Source organism: Lepus europaeus, chromosome 5 (genome assembly GCF_033115175.1).
Source record: "Lepus europaeus isolate LE1 chromosome 5, mLepTim1.pri, whole genome shotgun sequence".
NCBI lineage: Eukaryota > Metazoa > Chordata > Mammalia > Lagomorpha > Leporidae > Lepus > Lepus europaeus.
Genome location: NC_084831.1, coordinates 37858625 through 37882012, shown reverse-complemented (window position 1 = coordinate 37882012; position 23388 = coordinate 37858625). Strand labels below are relative to the sequence as shown.

Below are 23388 nucleotides of genomic sequence, written 5' to 3'. Positions count from 1 at the left end.
ACTGCAGCCATCTGGGGAGTAAACCAGTGGATGGAAGACTTTCTCTTTCTCTCTGCCTCTGCTTCTCTGTAACTTTGCCTTTCAAATAAACAAATAAATCTTAAAAAAAGAAAAAAGAAAAAAGAAATACCAGAACATTTATAGATGAATTGGTATGATATTTTGATTTTGCTTCAAAATCATTTGGGTTGTGGAGAATAGTTGAGGGAAAAAATAAAACAATTAGCCACAAGTTGATAATTATTGAAGTTGAGATACAGATACATGGGAATTTATTGCACTATTTTCCTTTCCTTTGGTATATGTTTGATATTTTCTATAATACAAAACCAAAGATGGGGCAGATGTTATGGCACAGTGGGTTAAACTCCACTTGGGTTACCGACATCTCATAATGGAGTGCCTGGTTTGAGTCCCACCTCTGTTTCCAATCCAGTTTCCTGCTAATGCACCTGGGAGGCAGTAGATAATGGCTCAAGTACTTGGGTTCCTGCCATTCACATGGAGACTCAGATAGAGTTCCTGGTTCCTAACTTTGGCCTGGCTGTTGGGGGGCATTTTGGGAGTGAACCAGCAAATGAAAGATCTCTCTCTCTCTCTCTCTCTCTCCTTCTGCCTTTCAAATATATAAATGAATAAATACAACTTTTTAAAAATGAAAGATAACTGTAAATGAATAAAATACATTAAATATGTAAGACCTACAGATTGATAGCAATTTTAAAAGAGAGTGAAACAAAAGGTTTCTTTGGGAAAAAAAAAAAGAGTGGACCAACTCGCTGAACACCATTAGCAGTTGCTAGGACACCAACTTTGAAATTAAGAGAAGAGATTTAGCATTTATCTGACCATTCTTGTATGAACTTTACTTCAAATATTCCTGGAAGATGTGAAAAAGTTTTTCTGTATAGAATTAGAGCCAGTAAATGTAGAAGAAATAGTAGAATTAGCAAATCACCATTTTGAGGCTGGCAAAAGCACAATGGGTAAAGCCACTACCTGCAACGCCAACATCCCATATGAGTGCTGGTTCGAGTCCCGGTTCCTCCCACTTCCAATCCAGCCCCTTGCTAATGTTCTGGGAAAAGCAGCAGAGGTGGCCCAAAAACTTGGGACCCTGATACCCAGGTGGGAGACCTAGATGGAGCTCCTAGCTCCTGGCTTTAGCCCAGCCCAGTCCTGGCTGCTGTGGCCATCTGGAGAGTGTACCAGTGGATGGAAGAGTCTCTCCCTCCGTCTTTGTGACTCTGATTTTCAAATAAACAAATAAATATTACCCCCCAAAAATCAACATTTTGTAATTCCCAGTGAAAAGACCAATTCGTAAATCAGCAATGGGCGGTAAAATAACTTGGTGAAAAGTTGACAGGGAATCTTAGGATGCCTGCCAGCATCAGGGTACCACCATCTGAAAACAAAAGGGGGCAGGACCTGAAGTGGACAGCAGAGGAGAGCTGTCCAACCAAGAATATCCGCACTGTGTGGAATAAGTGAAAAATAAATCTTTATTGTGTTAAATCAGTGAAATACAGGGGCAATTCATTATGGAAGTTAGCTTTCTGTAAAAGTATAGCATATATCTATCATATATATTATATATAAGCACACAACACATAATTATATATTTTCTCAAATACACATGGACGTCCAAACATATACTGACACATTCGCGTGTAGCCTGTGTCAGGGAGAGGAATGAGAACAGGGATCAGGGATCAAAAGACAAAATAAAACAAGAGGCCTAGCATCAGCTGCTGATGGAATTCACCACCCTCTGAGGAACATGGTTTACCTCCGAAGGAATAAAAAAAAAAATAAAAGGCTTAAAAGGAGACAACTAACCTATCTCTTGCAGGAACAGGAGCACAGGATGGTTCTGGAGAACACAAAGTCTGCTGGAACCCTCCCTCCACCATGGCCACCAGGAGGGTCTTACATAGCTCCTATACGGAGACTTTCTCCTGGGTATAGGAGGCATTTGCCATCCTCCAGATAGAGGGGCTGGACCTGCTGCTTCCCCGCTCGGCACCACTGATGAAGTCTGGATAAAGCACACAGGTCCACCTGCGTGCAGTCAGCTGGGTGCATCCTCCTGCCCATCTTCCACACACTCTGCCTGTGACAGGCTGAATAGCAGCCCCTCCCCAGAAGATGTGCAACCCCCAGTCCCCAGGACCTGTGACTATTTCATCATACATGGGAAAGGGGTCTTTGAAGATGTACTTAAACCAGGGATCCTGAGATGGAGGATCCTGGATTATCCCTGTGAGGGCAATGCAGGGGCAGGACTGGAAATCACAACGTAACTCTGGTGTACAATCAGAGAGAGGGAGGGAGGCAGAGGGCAGAGAAGGCAGAAGATGCTGTGCTGCTGGCTTTGGAGATGGAGGAAGAAGCTGCGCACTGAGAAATGCAGCAGCCTTTAGAGGCTGGAGGTGAGGAAACAGACTCCGCCCCAGGGTCTGTCAGCTTTGACGTTGGCCCAGTGACACTGACTTCAGATCTTGCACTTCCGGAACCGTAAGAAGGAAGTTGGGTTTTTAAGCCATTGAATTTGGGAAGAAGCAAGCCCACTGCCCCTGGCTAGCAGGAACCTGTGCTCTAGGTGGGTGGGGTCTGCCTCGTGGGGAGGGTTCCTGCTCCAGGCTCACAGGAGGCTCACTTCTTATCCTTCTGACCTTGAGCACATTTCTAAGGAACAACCTGGGTAACAATGTGCTTATACGGATGCTAAGAATTAAGGAGAAGGCTTTACATCACATGGCTTATAAATGATGAACTTTTCTTTTTTCCTTTTACTAAGTCACGTGTCCCTGTGGGTTTTCACACATGCACTGTTCCATTCATTGAAGAGGTGTAGCTGAACACCCAGCGTGTGCCTGGCACCGCAATGAGCTTCAGTCCACTACAACCCCGAACGCTTCCTACGGAGATGGAATCTGAACTTCTGGTCAAACCCGCTCCAGATGCAGGCACCTGTTACACTCGCCCACCCACAGGGTCTCATGTCCCCTGGATGGACCCACCCAGGCCAGCACTGCCCCGAATCCTCCCAGGCACAGTTTTGCAGCCGCTACAAGCAGTCTCATCTCTGCCTTGACCCCACCCCGAGCCCTGACAGAGGCCCCAGCACAAGTGGGTGGCGGCAGGCTCTCTCAGTCATACTTTAAACACCATTTTCATCTCAGCTTCCCATCTCTCTGCCTGTCCTTCCCTTCTCCCCATAACCCAGAGCCTCAACCAGTCAATCCCAAGGCAGGCAGGAGGGCCCAGGGATGTGCGTCCGCTGGGGCTCCAGGGCTGCTATGGTAGTGAACTGGAGTGTAAGGTAATCAGACAGGATGCAGCACCAGGGTAGACCCTCCTGTCCACCTCTCTGGCACCAACACTCTCGGGTGCCTACCTGTTGACCTGTAATTCCCTGACCGTGGTACCCCGCCTCTGCAAGCTCTGCTTAGGCTCATGGAGCCCCCTCTTCTCACCTCCAGGTCTGAAATGCAGAGCTCTGCCTCCATGTCTGGAGCTACTCAGTCCTTCCCAGGGGAAAAAAAAAAAAAAAAAGAGTTGAGTCTGGGATGGATTTTTATCACAGAGGCCCAGACTAGTCGACCCTTCATCCAGTCCAGGCCCAATTTCTCTTACCTCAGAGCCTGCTGCTCTTTCTCTAGAGATGAGCTACCTCTCCTGGGTGGGGTGAGAACTCAACCATTCCAGCAGGGAAAATTGCTTTCAGTCCCTTTGGGCTTCAGTGGTGGTAACTGGTAACAGCCTGGCCAAGTGTGGAGGGAGCTGTGGGCACTGGATCCAGGTTCTCTCCAGACTTACAATGTATGACACTGCCCAAGTCCATGCCCTCTCTAGGTCTGAGTCTCTAATTTCTCTGAGTACTGAGGAGACTGGTCTTCTAGAAGGCTGTATTTTTAAATTTGAACTTGGAGGTTCCATCCAGCAACCCTGGCAATGGCATGTCATGACCACAAGGGGACAGACCACATCTTCGGTTCAGAAGTTTGACACTAAATGAACCAGTGACCCTCCAAAAGGAATAAATACAATGGCTTCCAAGAAGGGGCCCTACCTAAGGGCACACTACCAAATGGCTACAGAATAGGGATTTGGAATAGGAAATTCAAATTCCTGCCCTCACCAGAAGTCAGGAGCCCCAGGCCGGTGAGGAGTGGTGGGCAGCCGAAGCTGACGATGTTTTTCCAACACTTTGAGGGGCTGGGAGGAGGAAAGAGGTCTCAGGGACAGCCACATACTAAAGGTATTGCTCCAGGAGCCTCAAGGTGGGGGGCGCAAATCAAGACCTGAGGAGTTAGGGTATGCAGACATGGTCACCTTGGCTCCCTGCCCTTCCATTCCCCAGCACAAAGTGGAAAGTGGAGAAACAGCAAAGTTACTCCAGAATCGGGGGGAGACTCTACCAACTCAAGAGGCTACTGTGAACAGCCCAAGAGCATAATCTTCCTTCCTTTTTTTTCCCCTCCAATGATCTAATCACAGGGCCCGGCATCGGAGCAGTTACCCAGGGTTCAAAGGGTTAATTCCCACTCTGACAGGAGTCACAGTCCTTGACCCACCCTCCCCCTATCTAGTCCTTGAGCCCCAGGTTGGTAGCTTTCCTGAGATCCTTCTTTGGTGTTATTGCTAGAGCCCTGGAGCCCAGGCCCAGAGTCAGTCCCCTGCTTCCTCCTAGGGTCTAGGAGTCAGGGGCTTGCTCTAAGAGATGAGGGGGAGAAGCCTTTCCCCGTCCCTCCCCCCTCCACGACAGAGCCCAGGGACCAAAGAGCCTCTGTCTTTCCCTGCCACACCCCCACATTGTGGTCCAGACAAGGAGATTCCTTGTGTGCCAACCTCAGGCAGGCATCCTTGTGACCAAACAGTGGGAGGAGAGGCGGGGGACAGGGTGGGGGAAGGGTAGTCACAGGGGGGAGAAGATGACACTGCCACCCCACCCCCATCCAAGATTCTGTACACCCCCCAGGCTCCCCACAACAATAGGGAGAGGGGGCCAGGACTCATCTCCACAGAAAAGGCCTGAAGAGGAAACAGAAACGTAGCTGGAAGACAGGAATGGAGCCAGCAGGGACAGGGAACGTGGAGGGCTGGGGGTGGGGGAGGGACCCCAACAGACTGAGAGCCAAAGGTGAAGGCCTCTGGCAGTTTCTCTCCCATAAAGCACAGAGACCAGAGTGAGGCACCTGGTAGTGGTGCAGCCACAGAGGAAGTGAGACCCCTCCCAAGGACACAATGAGAACTCCCTGTTTTAAAAATAAGAATCTTCTGAGAAGCAGCACCAACAGTACACAGCGAGGAACCTTCCTGCGACTTCTCCCTCACAAGAAGTAATGGTATGGACAGAAAGTGCTATGGTCCCACTTGGCATTAGGGGCTTAAACACTGACCTATCACCACCCAAGGGCTGGTACAGAGGAAAGGCTAGTCCATTCAGGCAGGAAATGACATCACTCAGCAGGTAGGAAAGGGTGGGGCTACCAGCCTAAAGGCTTCTGGGAGGGCCAAGCCATAGAAGGTTGGCCCTTAAAGTCCAGGTCCCTCCTCAATCTGCCTTTTGGCCATGAGGCAAGGGCCCAGGCTTCTAGACTTTGGATAAGGTAATTACACCTCTGTATCTTCATCAGTGGTCTCCTTAGGGGTCCTAGGTTCCTTAAGCCCTTACCAAGTCAGGGGTAGAGAGGGAAGACACCATCACACCGGAACCCCTGGCCAAGCCTCCAGAGTAAACGTCTCTATAGAAATAGCTCTAGGAACCGAGTAATTGAGAGATGAAGGCAGAGGCTCTCTAGGGACCAGAGGGCTGGTGAGCCAGGTTTCCATAGTGATGTTCATGCAGCCTCTTCCTAGTCCCAGATTGGAGGAGAATAAATTTTGTGAGAGATCGGGCCGAGGGATAAAAGAGCAACAGGAATACAAAGGAGTGGGAAAGTCATTACAAGAAGGTCACATCATCCTGGCACTGCCCCCAGTACCAGTGGCTCTCAAAGCCCAGCTGAGCGCTCTCCTCCTCTGGGGACTCAGGAGCTCCGCCTTGCAGCCCCTCCCCTGGGGGCTTCCACACTGCTCTCAAGCTCCCTAGCCTGCTGGCTGTCAGCTCCACCTCCGTCCTGGCCCTCTCCCCACTGGGCAGAACCTTTGCCCAGTCGGTCTCCGGGTGGGGAGCGCCAGGTGGACCCTGCTCATCCAGCTCGCTGGGGGCCACGGTGTCCAGGAAGCTGCCAATAGAGACGCTATCCAGGCGGTCAGCCGAACTGGGGTCCGGCAGGCTGTCCCAGCTGCCTCGCCTAGAGCGGCCTGGGCTCCCGCCTGTCAGGCTGTATTGGCTGCTGGTGAGGCTGCTGCAATGGCTGGTCAGTGTCCCCCGCTCCTCCAACAGCCAGCGCACTGCCTCGATGCCCTCATTCAAGGTCACCAGCTGCTGCAGGATCTTCACGTCCACGGCTCGCAGGTAAGCCTGGAGGGAGTGGGAGAAGGAGTTAGTTCCGGATTTGGGGCCAAGGGGTTCCGCAGCATGTCTAAGAGGCCTACTCCACGAACTGTGCTTCACTTTCAAGAGGCGTGGAGATAGAATGGTTTGGGGTGTGGGTTTCAGAGGCAGCCAAGCTGCAGCTTGGAATTCCAGCTGTCACAGTGAATTAAGCTGCTGCTTGGGATACCTGCATCCTATACCAGAGTACATGGCTTCAGTCCTGGCTACTCCATGCTTCTGATCCAGCTTTCTGCTAATGTACCTGGGAGACAACAGATGACGGCCAAGTACGTGGTTTCTTGACACCCATATGGGATGTGTGGGTGGAGTTCTTGGCTCCTGGCTTTGGCCTGGCCTAGCCTTGGCTGCTGTGAGCATCTGAGGAATGAACCAGTGGACAGAGGACCTCTTTCTCTGTCATTCTGACTCTGACTTTTAAAACAATAAATCTTAAAATAAAATAAATAATTAGCTCTCGGGGTGGGTGTTTAGCCTTGTGGTTAAAACACCACTTAAGGAGCCGGTGCTGTGGTGTAAAGCTGCCGCCTGCACTTCCAATCCAGCTCTCTGCTATGGTCTGGGGAAGTAGTAGAAGATGGCCCAAGTTCTTGGGCCCCTGCACCCACGTGGCAGACCTGGATGAAGCTCCAGGCTCCTGGCTTTGGATCAGCCCAGCTCTGGCCATTGCAGCCAATTGGGGAGTGAACCAACGGATGGAAGGCTTCTCTATTTCTCTGCCTCTGCCTCTCTGTAACTCTGCCTTTCAAACAAATAAATAAATCTTGAAAAAAAAAAAAAAAAAAACAACACTTAAGATACCCATGCCCCACATTGGAATGCCTGGGTTCAACACCCGCGTCTGGCTCCTGACTCCAGCTTCCTGCTAATGCAGACCCTGGGAGGCAGTGATACTCAAGTAGTTGTGTCCCTGCCACCCACATGGGAGACCCAGGTTAAGTTCCCAGTTCCCGGCTGTGGCTGGGCCTTTGCAGGCATGGGGGTAGTAAACCAACAGACAGGAGCTTGCTTTCACTCATACACATGCTCTCTTAGAAAAAAGTTGTAAAGGTTTTTCAGCTCTGCCACAGATTAGCTATATGACCTGCTTAAAATTGGGGCTTCTTCTTCTTCTTCTTTTTTTTTTTTTTTTTACTCTTTGTGCTTCAGTTTCCGCACGTGTAAAACAGGGCTAAATCACTCTTTTCACAAGTGGCTGTAAGGATTTTGAGATGAGATCTATTAAGGACTCAATACAGTGCCTAGCACAAAGAAAGGTCTCAGAACATGTTAAGTATTGGGGCCTTTGGCGTTGCGGTGCAGCAGGTTAAGCTGCTGCCTGCCACGCTGGCATCCCACATGAGTACTGGTTCAAGTCCTGGCTCCTCCACCTCTGATCCAGCTTCCTGCTAATGCTCCTGGGAAAACAGCAGAACATGGGAAACCCAGATGGAGTTGCAGGCTCCTGGCTTCGATCTGGCTCAGGCCCAGCCATTATGGCCATTTGGGGAGTGAACCAGCAGATGTAAGATCTGACTCTGTCTCTCCCTTTCTCTCTCTGTAACCCTGCCTTTCAGATAAATAAATAAATCTTAAAAAAAACTTTTAAAAAAGTTAAGTATTAAAATCCCATCCCACTGAAGTCTGATCTTCACGTTTAGGGTATTAACTATCAAACTGGTCCAGATTCACCAGTAAGATGTCCAAAGGGCCCAAGACCAGTCCGACCAGAGAGTGAACGGGGAAGACTGGGCTGGGGAACAGAGGGGACTAACCTGCTTCCCTGCGCTCTCCAGGAAATCGCTAGCAGGTAATGGAGGAAGGCAGGCTCCCCACCTCCCTCCTGCCAGTGGCTGGGGCTCCAGGACCTCCCTCCGCCACACACAGCCTCCCTGTCTGCCCTGGAAGTGAGTCTGCCTTTATGGGTCATCCCCAGGGTCCCTCGCAGCTCAGAGGTACAGGTTCAGACCTGTGCCTCCGCGGCTCCTTGGCAGCCTTCATAGGTTTCGCGACGCTCTGAATCCTAACCACAGGAGCACCAGGATCCTCGCCCGCTCCTGCAGAGTGAAAGCGGAACACCTCCGCAGCTGGCATCCCAGCACCATCACCATGGCGCCTGCCCTGTGACCCTAACACCCTGCCGCATTACGTTCTGCTTCCAGCCAAGGTCACAGATGCACATCAAGAGGCGAACGGCTCCACGGGATTTGTTGTCAACAGTGTTAGTTCCTCCACCCCACTTCCTAGAGACTGCTGTTAATTTTCTAGTCGTTGACTGTTTCCTACCTCCTCAGCTCCAAATAGCACGCTTACAGCCCTACTTCTTGATTAAGCTTGGGCATTTTCTGTTGACTTCCCACACTACAGAGGTTAAGGGTTCAACTTTCATCTCCTCCTTACTCCACTTCGGTACAGAAATCCTTCCCATCACCCCATCTCCCCCTCCTCCCACCAAGCAATAATAAAATGATTCAGTGTTTGCCTTATTAGGATATTCACAGCTAAGCCTATATAGCTTACCAGAGTGACTTCTAAAAATTTCTTAGGATTTTCCATTCTCCACAGCACGGTCATTGTTATTTCAGTTAGTTTGCTATGAGGTTCTCAGTACATCATCCTCAAATGTCCCACCCCTTGTCTGAATTCTCCTCTCGAGCCTCTCAAACACTTCAAGGCTCCATCCAGGGCCTCTCCTCAGAGGCACGCCTTGTTTGATAGAGCCCGGATCTTCCTTGATTTCTTTCATGGGGTGAGCGGTGCTCTCCCTCCAACAGCATCCCAAGGAAGTCTGCACAAGAGGTAAATCTGCGGAAGGTTTGCACGTTTTAAAATATTATTCTCGGAGCCGGCACTGTGGTGTAGCGGGTAGAGCCGCCGCCTACAGTGCCGGCATCCCATATGGGCACTGGTTCAAGACCTGGCTGCTCCACTTCCAACCCAGCTCTCTGCTATGGCCTGGGAAAGCAGTAGAAGATGGCTCAAGGCCTTGGGCCCCTGCACCCATGTGGGAGACCCGGAAGAAGCTCCTGGCTCCTGGTTTTGGATCAGCACAGCTTCAGCTGGTGCAGCCATTTGGGAGTGAACCAGGGGATGGAAGACCTCTCTCTCTCTCTCTGCCTCTTCTCTCTCTGTGTGTAACTCTTTCAAATAAATAAATAAATCTTTATATATATATATATATATACACACACACATACACACACACACACACATATATATAATCTCCTCACAGTGTTGTTAGTTTGGCTACATGTAGAAAGTCGTCTCCCTCAGCGTTTAAGGCACTGTTCCATTATCTTCTGATTTTCAGTGTGTAATGCCATTCTGGTTCCTGATCCTTCCCATACGACCCTCTTCCTACTGCTGCTGCAAGTTTCTAGGATCACCTCTCTGTTCCCAGTGTTCTAAATCTCCGCAGAAATCTGCCATGGTGTGTGTGGTGTGTTTTCATCATGGAGATAGATGGACCGTTTCAATCTGAAATTGGTGCCCTTCAGATTTGGGAGGTCTTTCTCTCTAATGGAAAGTATTAATACATTAGATCCTCAGGATCACAGCAAATGCATGAGAATCACTACAACACAATTCTCGTGTTGTAATGTTAATGCAAAGAGAACAGATTCAGTGTAGTTTGCAGATAAAATTCTAAGACTGTGAGGATACTTCCCTTCCTCCCTCCCCCGGGAGATGTTCTTTAATTATTTCTTTGATAATTATTTATTGCCCAATTTTTCCTGCTCTCTCTGGGAATTTTGCTATTTGGGTAGAGGATGTCTCTAATTGACCCTGTTTTTTTTCCCCTCTACCATATCTTTCTATATTTACTCCAGTTTCTGAACTATTTCAACATTACCAACTCTTCTTTTGAATTTTTCTCTTTTTCAATCAGGTTTTTATTTCCAAATATTGTTTTCAGTTCCCTGAGTTTTCCTTTTTTTTTTTTTAAAGCTTCCTGGTTTTGTTCATTGCTGCAATATCGTCTTTTATCTCTTTAAGGATATGATTAATGCTTTTTGTAAGTATTCATTTCCCTAAGTTATCTTCACTGTATTCAGGTGGCACTTTTCTATTTGTTTAAGTCTATATAACTACCAGGTCAGATATCCCATGATCTTTAACTGCTGTTGACATTTCAGACTGGTCAGTCAAATGACTGAAAACTGGGTGGCAGCACTGTGGCACAGCAGATTAAACTGCCACTTGCAATGCTGACATCACACACTGGAGTGCTGGTTCAAGTCCTAGCTGCTCCACGCTTCGGACCAGCTCCTTGCTAAAGCGCCTGAGAAGATAGTGGATGATGATCCAAGTGCTTGGGCCCTGCCACCCACATGGGAAACCAGGATGGAGTTCCTGGCTCCTGGCTTCAGCCTGGTCCAGCTGGCCCTGGCTGTTGCGGCCATTTGGGGAGTGGACCAGCAGGTGGAGGATCTCTCTCACTGTGCCTTTTGAATAAATAAACAGATCTTTCTAAAAATTTATTGAAAACTCTGTACTTCTGGGAGGCTTGCTTCACCACAGGGCTTGTTTTACTGGGGAAGTCTGAAGTCAGTATTTTTTTCCCCTTTGGGTTCATCTCTTTATTCAAATTATACCGATCAAGAGAGTATAACTTAAGCAAGGCTGCCAATATTCTGGAAGCCAAGTAGGCATATAGGTCAAGAGGGGCATTTCATAATATTTAGTACATTTAGTACATTTCATAATATTTAGTACATTTGAATTTAATCCCTCTTGCCTCAACTGTACTTGGTATCTTCTAGTCTGGAGACCTTCTGCTTATTCTCTCTCTCTCTCCCTCTCTCTCTCTCACACACACACACACACACACACACACGGAAGGGCTTCCGAAGGGTCACAGAAAATGAGCATTATCTTTTTCTTTTTTCTTTTTTTTAATTTTTATTTTTGACAGGCAGAGTGGACAGTAGAGGGAGACAGAGAGAAAGGTCTTCCTTTTTGCCGTTGGTTCACCCTCCAATGGCCGCCGCGGTAGGCGCGCTGCGGCCAGCGCACCGCGCTGTTCCGATGGCAGGAGCCAGGTGCTTATCCTGGTCTGCCATAGGGTGCAGGGCCCAAGAACTTGGGCCATCCTCCACTGCACTCCCTGGCCACAGCAGAGAGCTGGCCTGGAAGAGGGGCAACCGGGACAGGATCGGTGCCCCGACCGGGACTAGAACCCGGTGTGCCGACGCCGCAAGGCAGAGGATTAGCCTGTTAAGCCACGGCGCCAGCTATCTTTTTCTTTTTTTTTAAGGAGTCTAAGGTACATCTTGCCTTATTATCAATTTTTTTTTAAAAGATTTATTTATTTATTTGACAGGCAGAGTTACACAGAGAGAGAAGGAGTGGTGGTGGGGGGGTCTTTTATCCGCTGATTCACTTCCCAGTTGGCAACAACAGCCAGAGCTATGCCGATCTGAAGCCAGGAGCCAGGAGCTTCTTCCAGGTCTCCCACATGGGTGCAGGGGCCCAAGGGGCCATCTTCCATTGTTTTCCCAGGCCATAACAGAGAGCTGGATCAGAAGTGGAGCAGCTAGGACTCCAACCGGCGCCCATATGGGATGCCGGCACTGCAGGTGGTGGCCTAACCCGCTAGGCTACAGAGCCAGACCCTATCTTTTTTAACTTTTTATTTATTTGAAAGGCAGTCAGAGATAGAGAGGCAAACAGAGATCTCCCATCTGCTAGTTCACCCCCCTAAATGCCCACAACAGCTATGGCTGTGCCAAGTCAAAGCCAGTAGCCATAACTGACCCCTAGATCTCTCATGTAAGTGGGAGGGACTCAACTGCTTGAGACGGCACAGCTGTCTCCAAGGATTCCCTTTAGCAGGAAACCGGAATCTGAAGCAAAGGCAGGACGTGAACCCAGGTACTCAACTATGGGGTGCAGGTATCACAAGCAGCGTCTTAACTGCTGTACCAAATGCCTGCCCCAGCAAGCGTTCTCTTTTTTTTTTTAATGTATTATTTATTTGAAAAGCAGAGTGAAAAGAAAGAATGAACCAGTGGATGAAAGATCTCTCCCCCCTCCCTTCTCTGTACCTCTGCCTTTCAAATAAACAAGTACATTTTTTTTTGACAGGCAGAGTGGACAGTGAAAGAGAGAGACAGAGAAAGGTCTTCCTTTGCCGTTGGTCCACCCTCCAATGGCCGCCGCGGCCAGCACTCTGCGGCCAGCGCACCGTGCTGATCCGAAGGCAGGAGCCAGGTGCTTCTCCTGGTATCCCATGGGGTGCAGGGCCCATGCACTTGGGCCATCCTTCACTGCACTCCCGGGCCATAGCAGAGAGCTGGCCTGGAAGAGGGGCAACCGGGACAGAATCTGGCGCCCCGACCGGGACTAGAACCCGGTGTGCCGGCGCCGCAAGGCAGAGGATTAGCCTGTTGAGCCACGGCGCCGGCCAAACAAGTACATTTTTCTTAAAGATTTATTTATTTATTTATTTGAAAGAGTTACACAGAGAGAGGAGAGGCAGAGAGAGGGAGAGGGAGAGAGGGAGAGAGGGAGAGAGGGAGAGAGAGAGAGAGAGAGAGATGTCTTTCATTCGATGGTTCACTCCCCAATTGGCCGCAATGGCCGGAGCTGCACCCATCCAAAGCCAGGAGCCAGGAGCTTTTTCCGGGTCTCCCACATCGGTGCAGGGGCCCAAGGCCTTGAGCCATCTTCTACTGCTTTCCCAGGCTATAGCAGAGAGCTGGATTGGAAGTAGAGCAGCCGAGTCTCGATCCAGCGCCCATACGGGATGCCGGAGCTTCAGGCCAGGGCATTAACTCTCTGTGCCACAGCGCCGGCCTCTAAACAAATAAATCTTTAAAAAAGGTTGTTCTTGGGCCGGCGCCGTGGCTCAACAGGCTAATCCTCCGCCTTGCGGCGCCGGCACACCGGGTTCTAGTCCCGGTCGGGGCGCCAGATTCTGTCCCGGTTGCCCCTCTTCCAGGCCAGCTCTCTGCTGTGGCCAGGGAGTGCAGTGGAGGATGGCCCAAGTGTTTGGGCTCTGCACCCCATGGGGGACCAGGATAAGCACCTGGCTCCTGCCATCGGAACAGCGCGGTGCGCCGGCCGCAGCGCGCTACCGTGGCGGCCATTAGAGGGTGAACCAACGGCAAAGGAAGACCTTTCTCTCTGTCTCTCTCTCTCTCTCTCACTGTCCACTCTGCCTGTCAAAAATAAAAAAAAAAAAAAAAAAAAAAAAAAAGGTTGTTCTTGATATATTTGATACCATCTCATTTAAAGGTTTACCTTAAGAAATGAAAGGAACATATTAACATGTCTAGCATACACTGACAAGTATTAGTTAATAAATGGTAGCTGTTTGGCTACATATTTCTGTCATCCACTTTTTTTTTTTTTTTTTAAGATTTATTTTAGGCCAGCGCCATGGCTCAATAAGCTAGTCCTCCGCCTGCGGTGCCAGCATACCAGGTTCTAGTCCCAGTCAGGGCGCCGGATGCTGTCCTGGTCGCTCCTCTTCCAGGCCAGCTCTCTGCTGTGGCCCGGGAGTGCAGTGGAGGATGGCCCAAGTGCTTGGGCCCTGCACCCCATGGGAGACCAGGAGAAGCACCTGGCTCCTGGCTTCGGATCAGCGCAGTGCACCAGCTGCAGCGGCCACTGGGGGGTGAACCAACGGAAAAGGAAGACCTTTCTCTCTCTCTCTCTCTCTCTCTCACTGTCCACTCTGCCTGTCAAAAAGAAAAAGAAAAAAAAAAGATTTATTTTATTTACTTTAAAGGTAGAGTTACAGAGAGAGAGAGGTAGAGATAGAGAGATTTCCATCACTGGTTCACTCCCCAAATGATCTCAACGAAGCCAGGAGGTGGGAGCTTCTTCCAGTCTCCTAAGTGGGTAGCAGGGGCCCCAAGTACTTGGCCATCTTCCACTGCTTTCCCAGCCACATTAACAGGGAGCTGGATCAGAAGTGGAGCAGGCAGGATTCGAATCAGCACCCCTATGGGATGCTAGCGTTGCAGGTAGCGGCTTATGCCACAGCATCAGCCCTGGGTCCACTTATTTACCACGGTTTACGCATAGAACAAAAATTTATACCTGACACTATGTGTATGTTTGGAAGGATATAACAACTCTAATTCAATTCAACAAGTGATTATTAATAATTACAAAGATAATGAAGAAACTGTCTCTGCTTAACAAAAGCTTTCAGTTTCAATATGGGGCTATGGACGAAAATAACTGCGTTATCACGCACTGCACAGACTACTAGAGACACGTGACAGAGAAAAGTATCTTGGCCGGCGCCGTGGCTTAACAGGCTAATCCTCCGCCTTGTGGCGCCGGCACACCGGGTTCTAGTCCCAGTTGGGGCGCCGGATTCTATCCCGGTTGCCCCTCTTCCAGGCCAGCTCTCTGCTATGGCCCGGGAAGGCAGTGGAGGATGGCCCAAGTCCTTGGGCCCTGCACCCCATGGGAGACCAGGAGAAGCACCTGGCTCCTGGCTTCGGATCAGCGAGATGTGCCGGCTGCAGCGGCCATTGGAGGGTGAACCAACGGCAAAAGGAAGACCTTTCTCTCTGTCTCTCTCTCTCACTATCCACTCTGCCTGTCAAAAAAAAAAAAAAAAAAAAAAAAAAAAAAAAAGCTGTGGACGCACAGATTTAAAAAAAAAAAAAAGAAAAAGAAAAGTATCTTCAATTCTTTGGTCCTGGGGACAAATATATTAACAATGAAAACACCAGTGCTAGTCCTTTACCAAACTAAATACATTAAACAAAAGTCATACTACAGATGCTCTGCTGCTGGTTTCCCTTCCTCCTTTCCCTTTCCAAACCTTACAACTCCAGACTTCTGCTGGCACCTGGTTACATAGTTAGGAAGGGGATCCTACAATATGACTTTAAAATTATTTATCAATTTTAATATAGATAAGTACCTTTTTAAAGTTATTATTTGAAAGGCAGACGCAGACACACACACACACACACACAGATCTTCCATCCACTGGTTCATTCCTCAGATGTTCACAATATCTGGAGCTGGGCCAGGATGAAGGCAAGACCCTGCAACTCAATCAAGTTCTTGCACATGGGTGGCAGGGACCCTAGTACTTCAACCATCACTCGCTGCCTCCCAGATATGCAGTAGTAGGAAGCTGGAATCTGAAGAGGAGCCAGGACCCAAACCCGGGCACCCCATATGGGATGCTGGCATCGCAGGCGGCCACTTACCCCTCCACACCACAGTGCCAGCCCCTACATTATGATGTTTATACAAACATTCAACTAATCTTTTTCTTTCAGTCCCATTTGTTTTTCCCAGTTCCATGAGTAACTTGTGCTTCCAACTCCTAAAATCTTTGAGGTTTTTTTAAAAAAAGTGTTTATTTATTTTCATCTACTTGAAAGGCAGAGCAAGAGAGAGTGAGCAAGTAAGAGAGACAGAGACAAAGAGACAGAGAGATCTTCTGCTCAATGGTTTACTCCCTGGACACCTGCAACAGCCAGGACTTGGCCAGGGCTGGGCCAACCCAAGCCAGGAGCCAGGAATGCCATCTGGGACTCTCACATGGGTGGCAGGGGCCAAAGAACTTGAGCCACCACCTGCTGCATCCTGGGATGCATTAGCAAGAGGTTGGATTGGAAGAAGAGTAGCCAGGCCCTCAACAGGCATCCAATACAGGATGCTGGCTTCCCAAGCAGCCTATCCTACTGTGCCCTTAAGTGAAAATGGGTTGCTTTTGAATTTTTCCTGCTGCTGGTTAGTATCCGGCTTTTTTCAGGTCTGAGTTAATCACCACTTTCTCTCTGCTTTTCAGTTCCCCTAACTTTGTTCCTGTTATCTTCTCCTTTATTCTCATTGTCATAACAGATTTATGCCTTGAAAAATAATCCTTCTACTGGCTTTTTAGTGGAGTTTCAGAAATGAATGGAGGCAAGTCCATGTGTCCACTCTGCCGTCTTCCACAGGAATTCTCACAGACTTTATTCATTTTTCAGGCCTAGCTCCAATGCCTTCTCCTCTAGGAAGTCTTCACGCCCTTCCTCAAGATAGAATTAATCCATTCCATCATGGAACAAATATTTATTCAGTGTTTCTTAAAGGTGTGGCACTGTGCTAAATGAAGGAAGAAAAGGTACTATTTCTTACGCTCAGAAAGTTCACAGTCTAGTGGATAAGAGAAGACAATGGGGCAGGCCTTTGGCCTAGTGGTTAGGACGCTGGTTGGGCTGCCTGCATCCCATCTTGGAGTGAGTCCCAGCTGCACTCCCAATTCCAGGGTCTGCCAATGTGCACCCTGGGAGGCAGCAGGAGAAGGCTCAAGCACATCTCTGTGATCCACCTGGGAGACCTAGACTGGGTTCAGGGCTCCCAGCTTTGGCCTGGCCCAGCCTGGCCATTGCGAGTGCTTGGGTGAATAAACAGAGAGGGCTAATGGCAGCTCTCTCTGTCGTCTCACTCATTTTCCTTTGTAATTGAAAAACAAAGTGTAGGGGCAGTACTATGGCGCAGAGGGTTAAGCCACCCCCTGTGACACTGGCATCCCAAATGAGCACCAGTCTGAGTCCCGGCTGCTTCACTTCCAGTCCAGCTTCCTGCTGATATACCTGGGGAAGCAGCGGAAGATGGTCCTAGTACTCGGGCCCCTGCCACCCCTGTAGGAGACCTGGATGGAGTTCCAGGCTCCTGACTTTGGCTTGGTCCAGCCCTAGTCGTTGTGGCCATCTGGGGAGTGAACAAGCAGATGGAAGATGTCTCTAACTCTTTCAAATAAATCAATAAATCTTTTTTAAAAATAAAACAAAAGCAAAAACAAAGGTAAGGCAATGAAATGAGTTCTTAAAATTCAGTGTAGCAAATGCTGGAGAAAATGATGGTCTAACCTAGAGACCCTTAACCTCACCAGGAGAGGTGAAGAAATGTTCCCTAGGATAAGGGGCAGAAGCTGAGCCTTGAGGCTTAAGCAGAACTCAGCCAGACAAAGGGTGGAGAGAAGCACACCAACCAGAGGAAGAAGTACATGCTCGGGGCTGGCATTGTTATGTAGTAGGTAAAGCTGCTGTATACAGCGCCGGCATCCCATATGGGCGCCGTTTCGTGTCCCGCCTGCTCCACTTCCGATCCAGCTCTCTGCTGTGGCCTGGGACAGCAGTAGAAGATGGCCCAAGTCCTTGGGCCCCTGCACCCACATGGGAGACCCGGAAGAAACTCTTGGTTCCTGGCTTCGGATAGGCACAGCTCCAGTCGTTGCAGCCATCTGAGGAGTGAACCAGCGGATGGAAGACCTCTCTCTCTCTCTCTGCCTCTGCCTCTTTGCCTTCCAAATAAATAAATAAATCTCTAAAAAAAAAAAAAGCACATGTTCCCCACCAACTTGAAGTGATCTTTCTCAACACACACACAGCTGTGTCTCCCTGGAGTCCAGATGCTTCCAGGAGCCCCTCCTTGGGCTCCAGCAATACTTAGCATTCTGCGCTAGTGCTGTCTGGCTGGTTCCCTCCTTCCCAAGTCCTGACAGCAGGTCCTGCCCACCACCCTCACTTCTCAGTCTCTTCCCTGGGCTATTCTTGGCCCTTCAAGTGGTCCCTAGGGCTGGGGAGGGGCGCGGTGGGGAGGGCTGCGGCAGAAGGAATCTGAGGAACAGATTCTGTAATCCACGGTCGGTCATGGGATTCCCTGCCTGTGACAGCATCACTCTCCCCAGAATGGAAGAAAGCGAGGCTTTCTGGCCAGAAAAAGCAGCGCTCATTTCACACACTCTCTTTGGAAGCAGAGTAGAGGAAAAACAGCTGAGCAGAGAGCTACAGCCTCCGAAGCTACTCAAAGCCCATTCTCTTCCCAGGAGGATTCAGATTCCCTCCTCCTGTCCTTGATAATACATAGACTGCCCATGCTGGGGTCCTGGTGGGGGCAGCCTCCGGCCCCATCCAAAACGGAACCTGCAGGAAAAGACCCAGCCCCAGCGGGCGGGTTTCACAGGCACAAAAAGTGAGGCGAGGAGAGACAGGGCCTGCTCAAGATCACACAGTGATTCAGAAGCACAGCCAAGACTTGAACCCATGCCTTCCTGCTCCCTGCCTATAGCTGCCTCGCCTCCGGCTCCGCTGTTGGCTCTGCTGTTGTCCTAGCAACAGTTCTTTGGGTGGGACAACTAAGGAGGGGAGGTTGCATTGTTTCCCATTCCCACGAATCCCAGGGTCTCATTCCAGAGTCTGACTCATTCACTCATTCCACAGCAGAAGGAGGAGGAGGGTAAGAAGAGCCCTAGAGGCAGGACCAACCTTGGCCGCAAGGGCAGGACTGCCCCTCCCTGCACAGGAGCCCCAGGGAGGAGGGGCAGCTTCGGGGCAATTCTTGGAGGGCTTGCACCAGTCTAGCCTCCAGTGGCCCCAGGGAAACCCCTGCCCCACCCCTTGCTCCTCTAGGTCAGAGACTGATGACTCTAAGCCTGAGGAGGGTGGAGGGAATGGTAGGGCCCCTCTTCTTGTCCTGGGCCCCGGAAGGCTCCCTAAGCTGTACCCTTTACAGCCAGCCTCATGCCCCAGGTCAGCTGGGTCAAGAATACAGAGAGGGCCGGCGCCGTGGCTCAACAGGCTAATCCTCTGCCTTGCGGACCCGCACACCGGGTTCTAGTCCCAGTTGGGGCGCCGGATTCTATCCCGGTTGCCCCTCTTCCAGGCCAGCTCTCTGCTATGGCCCGGGAAGGCAGTGGAGGATGGCCCAAGTCCTTGGGCCCTGCACCCGCATGGGAGACCAGGAGAAGCACCTGGCTCCTGGCTTCGGATCAGCGCGATGCGCCGGCCACAGCGGCCATTGGAGGGTGAACCAACGGCAAAAAGGAAGTCCTTTCTCTCTGTCTCTCTCTCTCACTATCCACTCTGCCTGTCCAAAAAAAAAAAAAAAAAAAAAAAAAGAATACAGAGAGACAATCAGAAGGGCAGAAGGGAAATGTACCCCTACAGCTTATAAATAGGTAGTCTCCACCAAAGAAGAGAGAGGCAGGAAGACAAGGCGTGGTGCCTCCAGACTCCTTGTGAGTTCAGGCACCTGCAAGTATCCAAGGTGGGGGAAATGATGACCACTTTTCTCATTCCAGTGATATAAAATGGATTGTAAAGTGTCCAGCACAGAACAGGTCTCAGTTGTAAAGATGCAAAGTGGTGGTCACAAGACCTGGGTTCAAATCCTGGCTCTGCTTTTCACTTTTTTCCATGACCTTGGGCAGTTAGTTAACCTCTCTGTGCCTCGTGTTACCTGTGTTAGGCAGGTATTCCTTACCTAACAGGGTTGCAAGAGAATATCACATAAAGGGCTGGGCACGATGCCGGCACATACACAGTGAAAGTTCCTTGTCAAAGCAGGCAGTCCAGGTTGTCTCTTTCTAGGCCTTGGGCTAAAGTTTGCACAGTGAGGTGTCCCTCCCTCCCCACCCCCAGCATAGCTGGGTACAGTCACAGCCCTGCTCTGGATTTGGCACTTGCCTCCAACCTTCAAGGCCAGGTGCACACTTGGCATCCAAGAACTGCCCCCAGGGAGCCTCCCTTGACTGCTCCACCCATCAAGCTCTCCTCAGAGTTTCTAATTTGGGGCCTGGGAGGGGGCCTCTCCGACCTCCTCCCTTTGCTTCCTCCCAGAGCCGGGCACAAAGTGGGGCTCCAGGAAGACTTAGCTGACACACTCACAGTCAGCTCCCGGTCTGGGGCCAGGGAGCAGCTGGCAGTTCCTCAGCTCTCCAGAACTGGCTGCAAAGCCGTGGCAGGTGTAAACCACCCCTTCACCGGAACCAGGGCTCTGGGGAGCCACCCAGGGCCCTGGGGAGTCTGTGGGGGGCCCCAGCTGCCCTTTTGGCTCAGAATCTAGACCAGCAGCAACCGGGACAGGGGAGGGCTGCTGTCCTGTGGCCTCTTCCTTTCCCAAGAAGGTGCAGGGGAGGAGGCTGAGTCGCAGGTGAGGGGACCAAAGCGCCGGCTGCTGCTGCTGTTCTGTCTCTGCTGAGTCTTGGAACTTTCAAATACCCACACCAAGGGGGGCTGGGGAACGCGGAGGCGGGGTCTCCAGCGCTCCAGTCTGCTTTCAGCGGCTCTGCCCTTCAGATCTCTTGTGTCCCGAATCCTGGCAAGAACACCCCCTCCTCACAGGGACCAAGCCCATTCCCAGTTTGCAGGAAGAGAAAGACTGGCTGCCTTGGAATGGGGGTTCCCGTACCGGGAGGACGCTGATGCGTGATGCGATAGGGTTCTCTGAACTTCCCAACCACCCCCCACCCCACCCACCCCCACCCCACCCCTCCGCCAATTACTCGGCAGGAAAAACTTCCCAGAGCCTGCGTCTCCCAGCCCTAGTCCTCAGGACGCATCCACAGCGCACTCACCCTCGGGGGGCAATTAAACGGACGTCACCCCACCTCCAGACCAGGCTTTACGACAGATCTGGGAGGGACCCCAAGGAGTTAGGTGGGGACTCTCCAGCCCACCTCCGGGGGCGTGAGTCCGTCCCTTCCGGCCCTACGCGGGGGGACTCATCCTGCATACTCACCAGCTCCATCCTCAGCGCCATGATCCTGTCCCCCAGGCCGTGGCCCGTTCCGGGCGCCCCCGGGAGCAGCAAGGCGCCAGAGGGTTCCGGCTCCCACTCGCCTCGCAGCCCACGGAGCAGCCCTTCAGGGGTCTTCCTGCCCACCTTGCCCTCCACGTCTCGCAGGTCAGGAGTCTGGGACTCCACCGGCCCCTCCATGCGGGCCCCAAGCGTGAGCGGGGCTGGGCGGCCGGACGCTGGGGTCCTGCTCCCGGGGGTCTTTCTGTCGCCCGGCTAACGCGGAGCGGAACCGGTGGGTCCCCGCCCGGCACTGCGCGGGGGCGGGAGGAGGGCGCCGTAACTCTCAGAAAAGCCGCGCAGAGCCGTAGCCGTGTGAGGCTGTGTCTCCGAGTGCTGCGCACACAACCCCTGGCCCTGGGTGCCGTGAGGCTGGGCGATCCTACGTGCACCCGGGGAGCTCAGTGCCTTCTCCCTACCCCGGCGCTGACTCCAGCTAGGCACGCAACGGGCACCCAAAATAAACGTTTGCTGAATGAAAGTGAAGCCTTAGAGATGTGCGAATTTCAGCAACAGAAGTCTCAGAGAGCTGCACAGAAGGTTTGGAAGGTTTCCTGGAGTAGGCCAGCTGGAACTAAAACGGGCGGCTAGCATCTAGCTAGCCACCTGCACACACTCCCTGGGGGCTGGAATTCAGACGAAAGGAGTGGATGGCCGGTGAGGAGCAACCAGTACTGAAGCCCCAGGGGCCTGTGCATCACTTGCCAATCTTAAAATGCAGGTTCTGATCCTGTAAATATGCAGGTGGGGCTGAGATTCTGCTTTTCCAACAGGCTCCCAGGGAATGGTCATGCTGCTTGTGGGTCTCGGGACCACACTTTGAGCAACAGGGCTATAGAAGATGTTTCCAGGTGTTTTCAGAGCCAAGGAGGAGCCATGAACAGTTTGGTTGGGTTTTGGCTTTTAACCCAGCAACTCCAGCCCATGGTTACAGAAGGCTTTACCTTGTAGACAGGTGTCCTGGCCCTTCCCTTTCACACCTCCAGGCCCCACTCCCTAGAGGCAACCACTTTTAGTTTTTTTTTCCTGGTATGTACACTCTGAACAACAAATAGGCTAACAGCACCACTTCCTAATTTTTAAAAAAGATTTATTTATTTATTTGAAATACAAAGTTACACACAGAGAGAAGTCTTCCATCTGCTGGTTCACTCCCCAGTTGGCCACAACAGCTGGTGCTGGGGATGATCCGTAGCTAAGAGCCAGGAGCTTCTTCCGGGTCTCCCACATAGATGCAGGGGTCCAAAGACTTGGGCTATCTTCTACTGCTTTCTCCCAGGCCATAGCAGAGAGCTGGATTGGAAGTGGAGCAGCTGGGACTCGAACTGGCGCCCATATGGGATGCCAGCACTGCAGACCATGGCTTTACCTGCTATGCCACAGCACTGGCCCCACCACTTCCTACTATTAAACATTGTCTATTGGCTTCCTAATGAGATAACTACAGATACCTTTCTCCATGACTCTACATATTTCCATCATTATTTCTAGTTCATATGATTGTATCCTTTGTAATTTAAGTTTTCTTAAAGTTTTTTTTTTTCTTCTGTGAAAGGGGTTTTCTTTTCTCCCTCTCTCTCTTTTTTAAGCATTTATCTATTTGAAAGAGCAATAGAGAGAGGAGGAGAGGCAGAGATCTTCCATCCACTCCATTATGGAATCCACACTGGATCAGAACACGGGTCCCAGTGGGAAGGTTTTAAATCAGAGACTGGCAAAACATTTGCCTTTCTGAAAATTTACTTTGCATTTAGCAGGGAGAAAGGATTAGAAGGATAAAAATCAAGGAGACTAGTTGGAAGACAAAAGACTGAAAATGGCTTGAGTCAGGGCCTTGTGAGGTTAGAGAATTAGACCACAATGGAAGGCTGTTTAGGAGGTATGATTGATAGGATTACATTAACTTATTTATAGTAATTTTCAATAAACTTTTGTTCAAAAATCAAATGAATGATTTTAACAAATACGATGGAGTGCCTACCAAGTACCAGCCTTGGGAGCAAACTATTTTTTTTTAATTTATGTATTTATTAGAAAGACAGAGTTAGAGAGCGCAAAAAATATCATCTTTCTGGTTCACCCTCCAAATGGCAACAACAGCTGGGGCTGGGCCAGGCTGAAGCCAGGAGTCTGGAACATTCTGGTCTCTCATGTGGGTGGCAGAGGCCCAAGCACTTGGGCCATCTTCCACTGGTTTCCCAGGTGCATTAGCAGGGAGCTGGATTGGAAGCAGATCAGCTGGAACTCTAACAGGTGCTCCTGTGGGATACCCACAGGGTTACAGGTGGCAGCGTAACCCACTGTGCCGGGCCAAACCTGTGAACAAACATTTCTGAACTGGCCTGTCACAGGCG

General features: G+C 50.5%; 1 protein-coding gene across 1 annotated transcript; it reads right to left on the bottom strand.

Annotated features, from left to right (window-relative positions):
• Positions 1-1518: 1518 nt before the first annotated feature.
• On the bottom strand, positions 1519-21276 carry LURAP1 (leucine rich adaptor protein 1). Its single transcript, XM_062191217.1, has 2 exons — positions 20978-21276; positions 1519-6475 (listed from the first exon to the last, which is right to left on the bottom strand). The coding sequence occupies exons 1-2, from the start codon at positions 21173-21175 to the stop codon at positions 5954-5956; spliced, it is 720 nt and encodes a 239-aa protein (XP_062047201.1). The 5' UTR covers positions 21176-21276; the 3' UTR covers positions 1519-5953.
• Positions 21277-23388: the final 2112 nt, after the last annotated feature.